This window comes from Haliotis rufescens, unplaced genomic scaffold, assembly GCF_023055435.1.
Source record: "Haliotis rufescens isolate VD_foot unplaced genomic scaffold, xgHalRufe1.0.p SCAF_46, whole genome shotgun sequence".
In the NCBI taxonomy this organism is placed as follows: domain Eukaryota; kingdom Metazoa; phylum Mollusca; class Gastropoda; order Lepetellida; family Haliotidae; genus Haliotis; species Haliotis rufescens.
Genome location: NW_025964179.1, coordinates 1,676,068 through 1,694,395, shown reverse-complemented (window position 1 = coordinate 1,694,395; position 18,328 = coordinate 1,676,068). Strand labels below are relative to the sequence as shown.

Genomic DNA, 18,328 nt, shown 5'->3' with positions numbered 1-18,328 from the left:
TGATAATTACAACAGCAATATATATGCATATAATATAAACAATAAAACTACAGTAAACTACTGTTATAACAAACTCAAAGGGACCACTTAGTTTAGTTCATTATAGGCTTGTATACATATTGTATACATCATATATACAGCAAATGTCCGGGGCTGAAAGACCAGTTCGTTATATCTGTCAGTTCGTTATAAGCGAGTTCGTTATGAACGTACTGTAATAGTAATATTAACCATGAAACTAATAGTAATATTAACAATTAATGTAAGAATGGTATTGACAATAAGCAATGACTGTGTCCTGAGATTGCTTCAACGCTGACTTCAAATCTGTACATTGATACGAGGCATCAGGAGAATTGGTGACGACTTCCTGTCTCACAGGGTACCACGCCCAAACTACAAACCAGCTTCATGAAGAAGGATTTTTACATCAATTAGCTCTCAGTGACTTAAATAGGGCTTATGTTTTTGTTTATTGATTTCAAAACATTCTGGCCTAAAAGTCAATGTTGGTGGTTGAAAAAATAGATATTGATAATTCAACTTACAGATTGTTACTGCTACTAATTAATGAAAACAAGTTCTGACATAGCAAGTAACCAAGGTTATTATTTTTTTCTGTGTTTGTTGGAATAAAGATTTTTATACATATTGTTCAGTATTTTTGATATCGGTGTTTTTTTTCCATTTCATCTGATTATTGGTTCGAATCCCAGTTCGCTCCGATTATGTTTCTAGGTTTGTCACCACCATACCTGTGCCCATTGGTTTCACCAAAGTGATAAATGTCCGAGATCCAAGCTGGCACGGAAAGATATAACTGGAATACTGTTCAAAGTGGTGTTGAACCCAACTCAACCCCACACTAAATTCACCTAATCATAAAGCAGATTCCTAAAAATAATTTATTTTGTCAAATATCATTTTGCTTTTTCTTCTAATTTTAGGAATTTTTTGTCAGTCATTCTCATAAGCCAACTGAAAAAATAGATAAGATAAGGCCTCGCAATGGGATGTGTAATGAAAACATTATCATAGAAACTCACTGTTTCAAATCAATTGTAAATTGACAGATGAACCTGGAAACAAAATTTCACATAAATTGAATAATGTTTTACATGTTTATAACAGCATTTAATACTTTCCTGCCAGGAAAGTCCATCTCTGACAGTCAACTTCCAAGTCATATGTGTCCAATGGTGTTTTTGATTAATATTTGAGATACCGTGAGTGGCATTAAGATAATGGTCAAGCAGAAAACTTGCCACCATTTTTCCACAAAGATGCAGGACCAGGTGATGACACTGGACTGTGTAAATGGCTTCAGTTGTTAGACTTATCCTGATTGGCACAGTTTGTACTGAGACCCGTGAAGATCCGGGGTAGAATAGGTCTTCAGCAACCCATGCTTGCCGTAAAAGGCGACTAGGCTTGTCGTAAGAGGCAACTAACGGGAATGGGTGGTCAGACTCGCTGACTTGGTTGATGTATGTCATTGTATCCCAAATGAGTAGATCGATGCTCATGATGTCAATCACTGGATTGTCTGGTCCACACTCGATTATTTACAGACCGTCATCATATGGCTGGAATATTGCTGAGTGCGGCATTAAACAACAAACAAACAGTTTGTTCTGAGGTTTGTTGGCCAAGAGATGTCTTCTCAAACAGTCAGAGATGATAAAATATGTGTTGCCATAGTGTTAAGGTCAGCTGATGTCAGATAAAGTTTAAATTGTGAAAAACATTGCGGCATGCAACTGGAGGCAAGTGAGCTAGGCTATAGATAGACAGTCTAGAGCATTCACTGATAACTGTTTCAATTTCCATGTTGTATAATTATGTTAATCATGGTGTTGTTGCCATGTCTTCGTTTAATTCTTCTTCTCAAACATTTTACTTTATCTTGAGGTGAAATAAGTTTGAAATTTGGAATATATCTTTACAACATTATCAAAACTACAGCCGGAGTTAACATTGATGGAACTCTGATCCTTTAGACCATACGTGTTTAACTAACAGCTTAAGATTATTAACCTGAGGTGACACCTTGAAAACTTTTTCAAATATTGAGAATATTTTTACATTTTTCCTGCAATACCAAAATGACATTCTAAGTACCATTGAAGGAACTTTTTGAAATCCATGTGTTATGTATTTAGGTGGGTCTCTGTTATAGCTGGGAGGGCCGGGTTGGTACTGAGTAGGATCCTGGTACCCTGAGGACTACCTGGACCCGTGGTTAGTCACGTGATATATTTAGTCACGTGATATATAAAAATTATCTAGACCTCCATGGTTAGGTCATAGATGGTTGGGTTCCCGGATAGGGTTAGGTTATAGAGGGTTGGGTACCCCCTAGGGTTAGGTTATAGAGGGTTGGGTACCTGGGTAGGGTTAGGTTATAGAGGGTTGGGTACCCGGATAGGGTTAGGTTATAGAGGGTTGGGTACCCGGGAAGGGTTAGGTTATGGAGGGTTGGGTACCCGGGTAGGGTTAGGTTATAGAGGGTTGGGTACCCGGGTAGGGTTAGGTTATGGAGGGTTGGGTACCCGGGTAGGGTTAGGTTATAGAGGGTTGGGTACCCGGGTAGGGTTAGGTTATAGAGGGTTGGGTACTCGGGTAGGGTACTCGGGTAGGGTTAGGTTATAGAGGGTTGGGTACCCGGGTAGGGTTAGGTTATGGAGGGTTGGGTACTCGGGTAGGGTTAGGTTATAGAGGGTTGGGTACCCGGATAGGGTTAGGTTATAGAGGGTTGGGTACTCGGGTAGGGTTAGGTTATAGAGGGTTGGGTACCCGGGAAGGGTTAGGTTATAGAGGGTTGGGTACCCGGGAAGGGTTAGGTTATGGAGGGTTGGGTACCTGGGTAGTACATCTGGACTCATCCCAGCCCTGGTCTCTGGGATGTTGGTACAGAAGGAGCAAACAGAAAATGTATCAGGTTTATGTTGGGTCTGTGATGTAGCAGATGGTGACAAGGGAATGATGAGGTACTGAGGTCCGAACTAATATGATGTCCCACCTGGAGCAGCCTTGACGTGGGATGAGTTTCCTGAGGTGAAGGAGACAGACATGACATGTATTGATTGATAGCATGTAGACATAATACAGCTACATGTAATATAAGCAGATTGATTCACTGGCAGGTGGAGCATTATAAAGGCAACATCTACACTGTTCTATACTGTGTTTGTGTGTTCGTGGAGTGTTTGTGGACATAATGGGGATGGACAAAGGTACTGAATATTGTTGCTAATTGTTGCCATTGGCAGTGTGTGAGGTGCTGCTTTGAGGGTGAGAAGGCCAAGTGGTTATAGTGTTTGATCATCGTACCAAAGACCTGGGTTCCATTATCCTGGGACACTGTGTCAGTTTCTGGTTTCACAGCCCTGATATGGTTGGAATAGGCCTACAGCGAGTTAAAACCTCACTGACTCACTCACTCACTCACTCACTCACTCACTCACTCACTCACTCACTCACTCACTCACTCACTCACTCACTCACTCACTCACTCACTCACTCACTCACTCACTCACTCAACCCACCCACCCCACCCCACCCCACCCCACCTCACCTCACTCACTCACTCACTCACTCACTCAGTGGTGTGTCTGCCCAGAGATCGCCTCCATGGCCACGACTGTACCTCACTGTACACACCCTGATGTACCTCACCAGGACACAAACTGGACCTTCTTCAGATCAGCTGCAGTTGGTTATACTTTGTACATTTCACATTTCATTGATGTATCTGGACCATTACTTCTTCAATGATATAGTTAGTTTTGTTCACAATGAACTGTCTGGAGGAATATCATTTTCAGGTTGAGCAGCATGCTTAGAATCCAGTGGTATCCATGATGAGTGAAACTTTATCCATGTAAATAATGCTGATGCCTTGGACTGATTCTTGGACTGACATCTGGTCTTCTGTTCCAGCTGGAGTCACTACGGGTCCAGCATGAATCTCAGATGGCGGCTTTACAAGGTGAACTGGATGCAGAGCGGGACCGCAGCTCCCAGCAGGACTTGCAGCTTCAGGAACATCACCAGCAGGTAACAAATGCCTGGACAGTGTCACTGTACGGAGTCAGGCAAGAGTAGGTCCTCAGTACCCCATGTTGATGTCACTGTACGGAGTCCAGGGTAGAGTAGGTCCCCAGTACCCCATGTTTGTGTCACTGTGTAGAGTAGCTTCCAATGTTTATGTCACTGTGTGGAGTCTAGGGTAGAGTAGGTCCCCCTGTTTATGTCACTGTGTGGAGTCCAGGGTAGAGTAGGTCCCCATGTTTATGTCACTGTGTGGAGTCTAGGGTAGAGTAGCTTCCAATGTTTATGTCACTGTGTGGAGTCTAGAGTAGAGTAGGTCCCCCTGTTTATGTCACTGTGTGGAGTCCAGGGTAGAGTAGGTCCCCTTGTTTATGTCACTGTGTGGAGTCTAGGGTAGAGTAGGTTCCCCTGTTTATGTCACTGTGTGGAGTCTAGGGTAGAGTAGGTTCCCTTGTTTATGTCACTGTGTGGAGTCCAGGGTAGAGTAGGTTCCCTTGTTTATGTCACTGTGTGGAGTCCAGGGTAGAGTAGGTCCCCATGTTTATGTCACTGTGTGGAGTCCAGGGTAGAGTAGGTTCCCTTGTTTTTGTCACTGTGTGGAGTCGAGGGCAGAGTAGGTCCCCATGTTTTTGTCACTGTGTGGAGTCTAGGGTAGAGTAGGTCCCCACTACCCCATGTTTATAGAATTTATCTAATAGAATGATATCTAACTTTATATCTGTTTTGAAACATACACAGTTACAGTACAGCCGAATTAGGCTGGAATTTCTAGGCTTGATTGTAGCGCCACCAGTGGCTGTTGCGAGTTATGTCCCTTCTATGTTCTTCTTATAGTCCAATCATTTTCCACCTCTCATATCACCTGCATTTGCTTCAAACAAATGGCGGCATCCAGTCAGGACAATCTGATCGATAATCAAGATCTATATTGTGATATAACTGGTCTTACCTTGCGATGTCATGTCAGCACCTTGATTAGAAACATGAAAAGATTTGGAAAATATCTGTTATGCCGAGCAAATCCTGCAATCGACTGAAATCTGCACAGCAGTTTATGAACCAGATGTTGATTTTGTTACACGATTTTGATTGGTCTGTGTATAGATTCTTTTGTTATAACTCCAGCCCTGTTCGGCAAGTGTGGAAACTGGACTTTTACAGTCAGTTACCTCGCTTTCCTCAGGAACATATCCAAAGAACAATTGAACATGTTCGTTGCACCTGAAGCAAAATAACTTTTTTAAAATATGATGATCTTGCACTTGTTGGCACAGAGTGTTGCCCGGCTGCGAGGAGAGTTGGCGGAGGAGAAGGCGGCCTTGTTGGATACCGTGCTGACCCAGATCTCCGAACTCACACACCGCCAGATCCAACAGGCCAAACACGAGAACCGGGTCAGTAACGCATGGAAATAGACAGCAGCTACGTGAATAGACATAGTTCTGTAACATACACACATCTTTCTACCTCTAACACGGCATTCTATGTCTGCTCAAGGTATATCAGACTGGAAGACTTTCATGTCTCTTGGGGGTTGATGTGCATTTCAGTCTTTGGAATCAGTAACTTGTTACTTCAGTTCGGGAGACCTAAAAACATTTCACGCTCATATGGTGGCACTACCTCAATCTTCTCCACGAGAACTGAGTCAAACTGCACATCCACTTCGCCCGGAGAGCGGAAGGTCCGGGGTTCGATCCCCTGCCGTATCATACCAAAAGACGTTAAAAGATGGTACTTGTTGTTACCCTGTCTGGCGCTCGGCATTAAGGGGCTGAAACAAGGCCTGGTCGGCTCGGAGTCAGTACACTGTGTCCGAGTGGGGTATTCATGTTAAACTGCGGCATGGTATCTCAGTGAGCTAGCACTATAAATCGGCATCAGTCCGGACTAGTGCAAGCAGCCACACACACACGTACATGCACGTTGCTATATAAGTGCAATTATCTTGGACGCGACGTAAAACCCCATTTCACCTCACCTTTCCCTCATGAGTCGCCTCCCTTATTATGCCAGAATCCTGTGATCTTGGTTTTGTGTCCCAAATTCGACCTGATTATGATCCTTTGTTTGTGTGTTCCACCAAAGTTCTAAATGTGAAACTGCTCAGTTTGGTCTGACATGCTGGAATATGACTGAAATACTGTTTCACAACACAGTGATGTTAGAAATGTCCCACGCACCCACCTCCCTGACACACTTGCTCCCTCTCTTCTCCAGGATGAAGTAGAGCTGCAGGTGAAGGCGATGAAGGTGGCGATGGAGCAGATCCACACAAGTCAGCTGAGCCTGGTGCGGTCGGAGCTGAAGGCGGAGCATGCCGCCCACATAACCTGTCTACGTAAAACACTTACCAAAGAGCAACTTGCCTCTGTGGAGACAACACTACACAGCCACTCACAGACTGGTAGGTGGAGATGATGATTGTGAATTTATTACACGTTCTACAGAGCTCATGTATCAGTACTTCATGATTTTCTATGCATTATGTTCCTATATCATCTGTGAATACATGCAGCCTATTTTCAACCAACAAATCAAGTAAGGGCCTGGTTCTAGTGCAAGGAGGAGCGGTGGGGTAGCCTGGTGGTTAAAGCGTTTGTTCGTCATGACGACGACCCAGGCTTGATTCCCCACATGGGTACTTTGTGAAGTCTACCGTATTTTCTTGAGTATAGTGCGCACCCATGTATAATGCGCACCCCCCTCTAGCGGATTCAGTATTTTTAAAAAAAAAAAAAATTCGAATACCAAGCGCAGAAAAAAAATTACACCGTACTCCTTGAAGTCCGGCAAACGAACGGTTGATGAGAAACTTGGTCAGTACAAATTCGAAATTTGAGATAAAAAATCACCAGACATGTTGATTTACCGTTTAAATTGTATTTTTTCTTCTGCTAGGCAGAGGGATCCAGGGATTAAGATTACCTTGTGTATTTTCTCGTAAACTAAGCCGGACACAGCAATCAGCTGTACACAAGTTTTCTTGGAATCGACTGGTGATTCGGTCAAGACACACCCAATGATATAACTTTACAGGATTTTAATGCAAGGATAGGTAAAAATTGTACATGTGTATCTGAAACTATTTTTTTTATCAGGAATAATTTATTCCAATATCTTGTTGATTTAGATGCAGCTTTTACTAAACATATTTAAAATAATAATAACCCTAAGCGAAGCAGCTGATCGCTATTGCCAGGTATTATTTTTTACATGGAACCAGTCTGACCAGTCACCGTCAAGGCTATCATGCACGTGATCGCGAGAATTGCGTGTTGACATAGAATCGTCCAACAAAAACAAATATGACTTTTAACGAGTCAAAGTATGGCATTTATGATATATGTATCCATTCTCTGTCAACTAAAGTTCGTTCAAGGCATCAATAGCGGTAATCTGACCGTGGTTGCTGTTAATAACGGTGAGTTGTGCGATTTTCCCAGCGCTTCACACACGATTTCGCCGAAATTAATTAAAACAATATTAAAAGGAATTTTGAATAAAATTAATGAAATAAGATACAAACATAAGTCCAGATATACAAAGAACACTTTTTATAGCCAGACAGTGTAATTACATGAATAATTTGCGTACTTCAATATGTATTTGTTGACTGGTATTTCCAGTGTTACGTGCTCACGTGTATGTCTTTCCATGGGGGAAAAAACATCAAAACTCATTATTTCGTGTATAATGCGCAACCCCTTCTGCACAGCTGTGTGTTTTTTTAAAAAAAGGGTGCACTATACTCAAGAAAATACGGTATTTCTGATATCCCCCGCTGTGATATTGCTGGAATATTGCTAAAAGCGGCGTAAAACCACACTCACTCACTCACTCACTCACTCGTGCAGGGAAGCCAGCTACTGCTGAAAATCAAAGCTTCTTGCTGGACAATGAGCTTTAATGTCAAGAATAGTTTCTCAGAGTTTATACTCAGTTTATGCACGGATTGTCAGTTGATATCCATGAGGTAAATAACAATAGACATGAATCACAACACAACCATATGTGTTCACAGGTGATGGAAGATTTAGAAAGAATGTGATGATCTCGAAACAAAATCAAACAATCCAAATCTGATCTTTGTTTAAGGTTGAATTTGAATAAAGTGTGTAATATATAGTTCATACAATGACCTTGGTGTTTTTATTTGTACAGACCCGGGTGCTACGTCAGGTTTGGGTTCAGTGGATGAGCGACTCACCCAGAGATACGAACACCTGGTGCAGGTGAGTGGGCGGCATGCATGGAGGTCACGCCGACCCTAACCATACAATCATTTGGACATTCTAGAATTACCTGTTAAGATCTGGGTGTGAATAAGTTTTCAGCAACCCATGATTGCCGTAACAGACTACTGTGCTTGTCGTAAGAGGCGACTAATGGGATCGGGTGGTCGGACTCGCTGACTTGATTGCATGTCATCGTATCCCAATTGTGTGGATCGATGTTCATGATATCAATCACTGGATTGTCTGGTCCTGACTCGATTATTTACAGACTGCTGTCATATAGCTGGAATATTGTTGAGTGCGACATTAAACACACAAACAAACAACATTCTCCAATTCAGTCAGCCCTGCATTTACTTGTTAAATAGCAAACTTTGTAAACTGTTGTCCGTTTGTGTGATTAAGGTGTACACACATGAAGTGCTCAACAGTCTTTGTATCCATTTGTTATGTTGGGGAACAAACTTCTCTTTTGTCGTCAGGCTGACAAGAGGTCTGTGCTTTCAACCAGTTTGTTATACTCACATTATTGGTTAATGAGGCGTATTCTAGTATTCTGCAGTCAGATAGACCATTATGTTTCATCAGGTGTAAAGTGCAGTGCAGTGATACATGAGTGAATCCTGACACCCTGGCTGATTTAGTGCAGCAGTTAGGTGTCGGGTGTCGGGTGTCGAGTGTCGAGTGTCGAGTGTCGGGTGTCGGTGTCGGTGTCGGGTGTCGAGTGTCAGGTGTCTGTGTCGGGTGTCTGTGTCGGGTGTTGGGGGTCTGTGTCGGGTGTCTGTGTCGGGTGTTGGGGGTCTGTGTCGGGTGTCTGGTTTTGGGTGTCGGGTGTCGGGTGTCGAGTGTTGGGTGTCTGTGTCGGGTGTCAGGTTTCTGGTGTCGGGTGTCGGGTGTCGAGTGTCGGGTGTCTGTGTCGGGTGTCGGGTGTCGGGTTTCGGGTGTCGGGTGTCGGGTGTCTGTGTCGGGTGTCGGGTTTCTGGTGTCGGGTGTCGAGTGTCGGGTGTCTGTGTCGGGTGTCGGGTTTCTGGTGTCGGGTGTCGAGGAACTGTAGAGAAGTAATTGCGTGCTACCCCTGGGAGGATTTGGCAAGGGTGTCTACTGCTGCCAGGGAACACTCAAACAAAACATGTTGGATTTTCACTGTAAATAGATGCATGGTCAGATTAAAAGTTTGTTGAACTGTTGATATATCATCTGCTAAGCTACTCCCACTGTGCATGTCGGAAGTGGGGCTGCTGGGAAAATCTTGTGTTGAGTGAAAGTGTGTTAGCATGTGCCGGCTGGCATGACAGGTTGTTTTTGTGTGGGTGATGTGAATCTAAAGAGGAATTAAGAAGAAAGGTGTTTGGTTATCTTCAGCATGCTACAAATTTGTAAAGGATGATAAAATCTTTGATACAAAATGTTATTGTCCGAAATTGAAGAACATTTGCTTTTCATAACCTCATGTGATCATTATGATTATGTCGTACATGAAGTAGAGCAGATGGAAGGAAAAAAAACTAATGTGCTTGAAAAGTGAAAATATTGACCCATCCTTGATAATCCAGTGTATCATATCTTCACTCTGTCTTCATCTCTAACTGGGCACAGAATTACTCTTGCTCATCAGCTTGAGTTCAACAACTAATCAAATGCCTCTTCTGGACGTCAGTTCGGATAGATTTACATGCAAAATGGCGGCCTGAGAGCCCTTGATGTATTGAAGAGAATCACAAGACTGTGGTTATGATACTAAGATGGGGAAGGGAAGTCCTTGTGCTGCAAGACTTTCTACAGTCTTTATGACGGCACGTAAAGGATGTGACGAGTATGGGTGACATCACTGCTTGCTTTGATCTTGGAAGAACAGTGTCATTTGATTGGACGTCTATTTTTAGCATTGTGTGATTCAAAATGAAGCTAATATAATGAATATGTCCCGGGTGTTGATCATAATAGAATGGAGATACAAGAATAATTGAAGATAATATTGACCATCTTATGTTGTCTTCCAGAGAATCAATGAGCAGTTGGAACTGCAGGTGCTCCGTGACCTTGAAGAAGCTCCCCCTGGTGGTGACCCCCGTGATCTCAGTGACCCCAGCACTTCAGAAGGTAGCTTCAGTGTTCAGATACAAGATGTCTGCCTAAATTGTCATCAACACGCTGCAGAATTCTGCTGTGAACTAACTTCTGCTATTTTTAGATAGATTCATACGTTTTATTTGTTTGTTGTTTAATACTGTACTCAGCAATATTCCAGCTGTGTGACACCAGTCTGTAAATATGTCTGGAACAGACAATGTGAGTGACATCATGTGCATCGATCTCTGCAGTTAGGATATGATGACATACGTCAGCTACGTTGGTTGCTTAAGACCAGTTTAGCCTGCATGCTAGTTTGACATTGTCCTTAAATATGAAAACTGAAAGGATACATTCATTGTTAAAGCTTTAAAAAGTAAAAAAAAATGGTTCTCAGGCAATGGCTTTTGAAATATAGTGTGGGAAGGCGGGCGACCCTATTTCTTTCTTTTTTTACGGTTGTTCGAACAAGTGTGTAACAAAATAAACGCTTGTGTACAATCAACTGGGAAATAGCATCCCTTCACAAATGTATTCCTTGATGAGTAAAATGCTGGAATACAGTATTTGACTTCTGTTGGACAACCAGTGTGTGCATAATACACATATACAATGTTCTTCGATTATATTTCACAATGTAAAGATGTTATCGTGAGCACGCAACACTGGAACAAATGCTGTACTGAAGTACAGAAGTTAGTCCTGTTATTTCACTATCTGGCGATTAAAGTGTTCATTATGTATCTGGACTTACATTTCTTTAATTTTGCAAAATTGTGTATGAACTGATTGGCAAACTTACCATGAACTGGCCTTTAAACGAACATGGGTTCCTATCACTGTATTGAAATTTCTTTTCAGTTATGATATTGGCCATTATATTAAGTATTTTCCAAACTAAATCACCCACAGATATCTGGCTTATTTTATGAGACAATTACACATGTGATCTTAATCTCTGCGTATAAAACATTGTCTGGCATGCTGTACACAAATACCATTGAATTTGTAAAATCATCATGTCTCGTGATGTTTTATCATAAATTGTATGGTTTCATTGACCAAATTTGCAAACTACAAAATAAGCACACAGACTCCTATGTTGCTGCCCTGACCATACACGAGAGAGCATGTAAAGGGAAGTAACTGCACCCTATATTGGAATGCATTGGGTTTTTTATTGTAGCATTTCCCTGTTGGGGTCGTGTGTTCAAGACGCGAAATATTTAAGGATTTTTTTGTTTTGAAAATGGAAATAAAAATGAAACCTGCGTAGGACTTTCTGATGATGTGGCGGAGCCTGAGAACCAAGACTGTTTTTGTTTTTTAGCCTAAAATTGTATTCCATGATGCTAAAACCTGCTTTCTCTTTGTCTCTTACCAGGAAATGAACATGAATTATCTCCCTTCTACCCACTATGCTTTGTTTCAGCAATCCGGAATCTTCTTGAGAGTCAGCGAGAAGAGATCTCCCAGCTGAGGAGTCAGATGTTGTCGGAGTACGAGATGATGTTACAGTCCCGGACACAAGGTGTCACATCGCAGTCGGAGCAGGTGACGGTGTTGCAGCGGGAGATGGAGGCGCTGCAGTCACAGTATGAGGACCAAGTCCGAACATTCCAGGAGAAGCTAGCCCTCACTTCTGGTGTGTAATATTTAGGGCTGTGTGTGTGTGTATGTATGTATGTATGTATGTATGTATGTATGTATGTATGTATGTATATATATATATATATATATATATTGACAAAAAATAGGTATTGCAATCTATTGTGATAACGAGGACTGCTTTGCAAAACATATTGTGATATATTGGGAGGTAAAAGTATTGCGATATATTGGGAGCTTAACGTGTCATCATATGTTAGGAACTAAAGTGTTTGGCACATGTAGATCCAATTTATTTTGTACACAATGAAGTAAATTTTACAATATCGAAGATGGTCAGTCTTCGCCATTTTGTAGTCATGGATACTTGCTCACTCACTCACTCACTCACTCACTCACTCACTCACTCACTCACTCACTCACTCACTCACTCTCTCACTCACTCACTCACTCACTCACTCACTCACTCACTCACTCACTCTCACTCACTCACTCACTCACTCACTCACTCACTCACTCACACTCACTCACTCACTCACTCACTCACTCACTCACTCACTCACTCTTTCTGTCCTCAGAGTCCGACAAGGAAAAGATTCGAACTCAAGAACAACAAACCAAAGAACTTGAAAGCTTGCGGACATACTATGAAAAACATGTGCAGGATATTGAGAAAACATATTCCGACGAAATAACTGATTTGAGGACTAAATATGAAACCCAGATCAGCAACATGCTAACGAGCACCGATAGAGATTCTGAAAATTTATCTGATTCAAGAGAGTTTGAGAAACTTGCTAAAGAAAGAGAATATGTGCAGAGGACAACCATGTTGACTGTCATTACTGATAGTGATGAGTCTTCTGCCACGGAATCACCACGCGGGGCCCATAAGTCTGTGTCAAGACTCTCGGATCTGGAGAGGCTGGTGCAAGAGCGTGACGTCAAGATCAGTGACTTGGAAAAATTGCTCGAAGAAGAGAAAGGAAGATCAAGAGAATCGGCTGAGGAAGTGAAATCTTTGAAAGATCAGTTAAATGAACAAGAAAAGAGAATTAGTGATTTGAATTCTGAACTTTCTGAAAAGGTGAAGGCTGTTTTGGAGCTCCAGAATGTTGTGTCTGATAAAGAGAAAGATATCTTGGAGCTCCAGTGTGTTGTGTCTGAGAGGAAGAAGGATGTTGAGGATATTAAGACTGTTGTTTCAGACAAGGAGAAAGTTATTGAGGGGCTGGAAGGTGTTGTTGCAGAAAAGGAGAAACTGCTTCAAAATATTGAGGATGAAAAGGAGAAATATTTGAGTGAGTTGCAAGAAAAGGACATCCGGAGTGATGACTCGAGCAGTGTTGATTACTCTCAGGAAAAGCACGAGCTCATCACGAAGCTGGAGGAGCTGGAGCACTCTCACAAGCAAGAGCTGGAGTCCCTTCGACATGACCTTGAGCACGACAGTCAAGTGGAAATCGAAACCCTACAGTCAGAGTTCAAAGTACAACTTGAAATTGAACTTAAACGACAGGCTGCTGAATTACAAACAATTCACGAAGAAAATGTGAAAAACTTGGAATTAAGTCAACAAGTAAGTGGGTTTGGTCGTGTAGTATCAAGGGAGGTAACGTCTGTAGTATCAAGGGAGGTAACTTCTGTTGACACAAATGTTCAGCTGGAGCAGACAGTCTCAGTGGACACAGGCGACAGTGATTTGAGTTCCTCAGAGGGAATATCAAGTGGTGCAACGGCTGTTGCTGTTGATGTTGTCGATGCTGTTCCTGTTGATGTTGATGAAGTTGATGCTGTTCCTGTGGAGGATACGGTTGATGCTGATGCTGAGGTTAGGATACAGCTTGAATCAAAGATTAAATCTTTGGAAGCCGAGTTGGAGAGATTACAATCAGAGCGAGATGAACTTTGCCAGAAGCATCACCAGGACATAGAGAGTCTTCAGTCTCAGTTGGACGAAGAGAGAGAAAGATATGACAAGCTTGTTTCCGGTGAGTGATGTTTTGCACTTATATATTTAGTAGGGATGGGTATTGGAGGTTTAAAGTGTATCACAATATTTTGCGATGCACAAGGCTGTATTACGATACGTATCACGATATATTGTATGATTCTAAATTTTGAATTCAGAAGCAATCTGATACATTAAGATATGAATGGAATTCATAAATGGAACAAAACAAGATGCTAGTACAACATGATGTTTACTCTGTCATTAAATACGCAGCCATCCGGGGCAGGGAAAGCATTTGGCAAGTATATAACATTAAACACATAATAAAAATCGCTATTTGAAATCACCCGATATATTGAGCATGAAGTTATATTGTGATATGTATTGTGGAAAGAATGAACCTCAACTTAACAATATACCGATAATACCGCACTCCCTTAATATTTAGCCTGATTACGTCTGACCATTTGTGGACCCCTGTACCGTGTGCTTGTGGAAAAAGCCGATTGGTGAGGATTGGGTGGCCTCCATGTTTGACCAGGCTGATGATTACCTGGTCAAATCCCAGATTTGTCCGGGCCTCAGTATGTTTCTAGGTTTGTCAGCTTTCCTCCCACATTAAGCTGACATGTCATTATATAACTGAAATACTTTTCAAAGTGGAACTAGAGGGCACAGGTGGCCCAGTCGTCTAAGGCGCGGCGATTCGCTGTGCAGTGTTGCGTCCCTTGGGCATGATTGTCGGTTCAAATCCTGGTTTATCCCGATTATGTTTCTAGGTTTGTCAGCACCATACCCGTGCTCATGGGTTTCACCAAAGTGGTAAATGTCTAAGACCTGCACCACTTGGAGCTTTCCTCCCACATAAAGCTGACACACCACGATATAACTTGAATACTGTTAAAAGCGGCGTTAAACCCAACTCACTCACTCACTCAAAGTGGAATTAAACCCATGCCCCTCACTACTTGTTCACTGATGATGTCAACCACTGGTTTGTCTGCCCCAGACTTGACTATTTATAAGATGTGATAATCCTGGAATATGTGCTGACTGCACAATAAAACATCGCTCACTGACTGGTGCTGGTACTGTTGTAGACATGGATGACGAGGAGGTTCTGAAGGAGAAATACGACCAGCAGCTCGAGTTGTCCAAGCAGCTCATGCAGCAGGAGTTCACTGAGACGCTGGAGTCCGAGAGGGTGAGTCCGTTGTGTGGTAGTGTAGCTCGTTCACAGACACAGTGAGGACAGGAGATGATAGCTGGGTAGCTTGTTCAGTCTGAGGGGTAGGGGTAGCCTCATGCACAGACACAGTGAGGACAGGAGATGATAGCTGGATAGCTTCCTCAGTCTGAGGGGTAGGGGTAGCCTCATTCACAGACACAGACACAGTCTGGTCAGGAGGTGATAGCTGGATAGCTTCTTCAGTCTGAGGGGTAGGGGTAGCCTCATTCACAGACACAGAGTCAGGTCAGGAGATGATAGCTGGATAGCTTCCTCAGCCTCAGGGGTAGGGGTAGCCTCATTTACTAAACCAACACAAAGACATTACTGTGAGCACATAACACCAGAAATATCATGTCAACATGTTACACTTTCTGGTTATAAAAGGAGTTTGTCATCTGTTTTATTAATTTTTTTCAAAATTTCATTCAATATTGTTGACATTGTATGTGAAGGGATCGGAAGATCGCACAACTCATCGTTATTTACAGCAACCATGGTCAGATTACCGCTATTGATGCCTTGAAAGAAACTTTAGTGGATTGAGAATGGATACATATATCATAAACGCCATACATGACCCGCTTAAGGTCATATTTGCTGTTGTTTGACTATTATATGTCAACATAAAGTTTTCGCTTCTGCGAGCACAGGTGCATCGCTGGTGATAGGTCAAATCATTCCATACGAAAAAATATCCGGCAATAGTGATAATATATAGTAAAATACTACTAAAATAACATGATATTGGAATAAATTATTCCAGATAAAATAATAGTTTCAGAAACAATTCTTCCGATCATTGTATCAAAATTCTTTAAAGGTATATTATTGGGTAATTTTTAACCAAATCACTGGTAGATTCCAAGAAACTTGTATACAGCTGATTGCTACTTCCGGCTTAGTTTAAGAGACAATGCACACGGTAATCTTAACCCCTGCATATAAAACAATGCCGAGCAGAACAGGAAATACAATTTAATCGGCAAATCATCATGTCTGGTGGTGTTTTATCTCAAATTTCAAATTTGTATTGACCAAGTTTAATTGTTATGATCTGTTCTCTGCCCTGAATTCGCTGAAGGGATACAATGTATTTCTTTTCTGCCAAAGACAAACATGTTTTTATTTAAATTGTAGGGATTGTGTATGTGCTGGTGACGTGTTTCATTCCGATTCTCTTTATAGACAGGGTATATAAATTAGCACTGACCATGAAGGCTTGTACAGGGGGTCGCCTTATTGCGGGGCCACTTTAAGGACGGCGATGTACCGAACTCAATGGCAAAAGTAACTTACATGTATATATCAATAACTGATAATTAATGATAATTGTGATTATATGGACAATGCATGACATCTGTACACACAACAATCCAACAGACAAGGGCAAAACTTAAATATTGGCAACTGCAGTATAAACAAGATTTACTCACTTTTTTGTGTCACTTCGAGGACATTATTACAATATTTCACTCACTCACTCACTGTTACGACCAGTACTGACAATTGAATGATTGATCCCCAACAACCTCTGCTTGTGTTATGAGGTGACAGTCAGGCTTGGCTACTTGGTTGATTGTGTGCCAATGTTGGTTGTTGCTCACAATATCAATCGCTGGTTGATCTGGTCCAGGCTTGATTATTTTTCGGCCGCTATCATATTCCTGGCAACTTGGTGATTACAGCTTTAAACAACAATAAAAATGACAGACGTAATTTGAATAATGTTGACTGCACCATGAGACAAGATTCAGTCACTTTTCCGTGTCACCTTCAGCGACACCATTACAATAGTTCATGTACTCTGATGACCAAAACTGACAGAGAGCAGAAGGTCCGGGGTTCGATCCCCGGCCGCGTCATACCAAAAGACGTTAAAAGATGGTACTTGTTGTTACCTTGTCTGGTGCTCAGCATTAAGGGGCTAAAACAAGGACTGGTCGGCTCGGAGTCAGTATACTGTGTCTGAGTGGGGTATTCATGCTACACTGTGGCATGGTATCTCAGTGAGCTAGCACTATAAATCGGCATTAGACCGGACTAGCACAAGCAGTAACACACACACACACACTAACGTATATGTACATTGCTATATAAGTGCAATAATCTTGGACGCGATGTTAAACCCCATTTCACCTCGCCTCACCAATACTGATAACTGAATGACAGATCCCAAACAACCGATGCTTGTCTCATCGGGTGATTTTTTAGTTCACTAGTCCTTATAATGGTAACATATAGTCAAACCCTTTAAAATGGCAAATTTTTCTACTTGTCCTTATGATACCTTAACTATTGGACACTTTGGCAAGGACTGCAGGACTAGTGCCAATTTCTATCACTGATATGGGACGTTGCTCTCAATATCAATCACTGGTTTATCTGGTCCAGAGTTGATTATTTACAGGCGGCTATCATACAGCTGAAATATTGGTAAGTGCAGCTTTAAACAACCACCAGCAAAAAAAGTCTTTGTGATATCTGATGTCTTGCTGATCTTGACACCCCTACAACACTAAACAGAAAGCAATGAACACAATTATGTCTACTTGGTATCAGAAATCTGATCTTCACGTAAACTGTGAAATTCTAACTTGTTAACCTTAATGCTTATTGTGGACTTATCACCCGATCCATGTCTGGTCACGTATCATTGGTTTCCCATAATTCCAAGTGTCAGTCCTGATCAAAGGTAGACGGACGGTTTACTTCATGACGAGTGTAATCAGCGTTAGTCAGGAGCCATTCTGTCACTTAGTGCTGTGGAGGTGGTGAGGTGAAATAGGGTTTAACGTCGCGTCCAAGATTATTGCACTTATATAGCGACGTGCATGCACGTGTTTGTGTGTGTGTGTGTGGCTGCTTGTACTAGTCCGGACTGATGCCGATTTAAAGTGCTAGCTCACTGAGATACCATGCCGCAGTTTAACATGAATACCCCACTCAGACACAGTATACTGACTCCGAGCCGACCAGTCCTTGTTTTAGCCCCTTAATGCCGAGCGCCAGACAGGGTAACAACAAGTACAATCTTTTAACGTCTTTTTGTATGACGCGGCCCGGGATCGAACCCTGGACCTTCCGCTCTCCGGGCGGACGCTCTACCACAAGACCACGGAGGCGGTCCACTTAGTGCTGTGGACACTGTGGTGTGGTATAATTGTATCAGGAAGA

At 42.2% G+C, this 18,328-nt stretch overlaps 1 protein-coding gene across 5 annotated transcripts in view; it reads left to right on the top strand.

Moving 5' to 3' along the window:
- LOC124141589 (A-kinase anchor protein 9-like) overlaps positions 1 to 18,328 on the top strand; it is a 193,607-nt gene that overhangs the window by 85,902 nt on the left and 89,377 nt on the right. For all 5 annotated transcript variants that reach the window (XM_048383254.1, XM_048383253.1, XM_048383255.1 and 2 more), the window contains 8 exons: positions 3,943 to 4,059; positions 5,328 to 5,447; positions 6,274 to 6,460; positions 8,218 to 8,288; positions 10,292 to 10,391; positions 11,794 to 12,006; positions 12,548 to 13,960; positions 15,024 to 15,127. In XM_048383254.1, the coding sequence (XP_048239211.1) occupies positions 3,943 to 4,059; positions 5,328 to 5,447; positions 6,274 to 6,460; positions 8,218 to 8,288; positions 10,292 to 10,391; positions 11,794 to 12,006; positions 12,548 to 13,960; positions 15,024 to 15,127 (2,325 nt within the window). The remainder of the gene's footprint in view (positions 1 to 3,942; positions 4,060 to 5,327; positions 5,448 to 6,273; positions 6,461 to 8,217; positions 8,289 to 10,291; positions 10,392 to 11,793; positions 12,007 to 12,547; positions 13,961 to 15,023; positions 15,128 to 18,328) is intronic.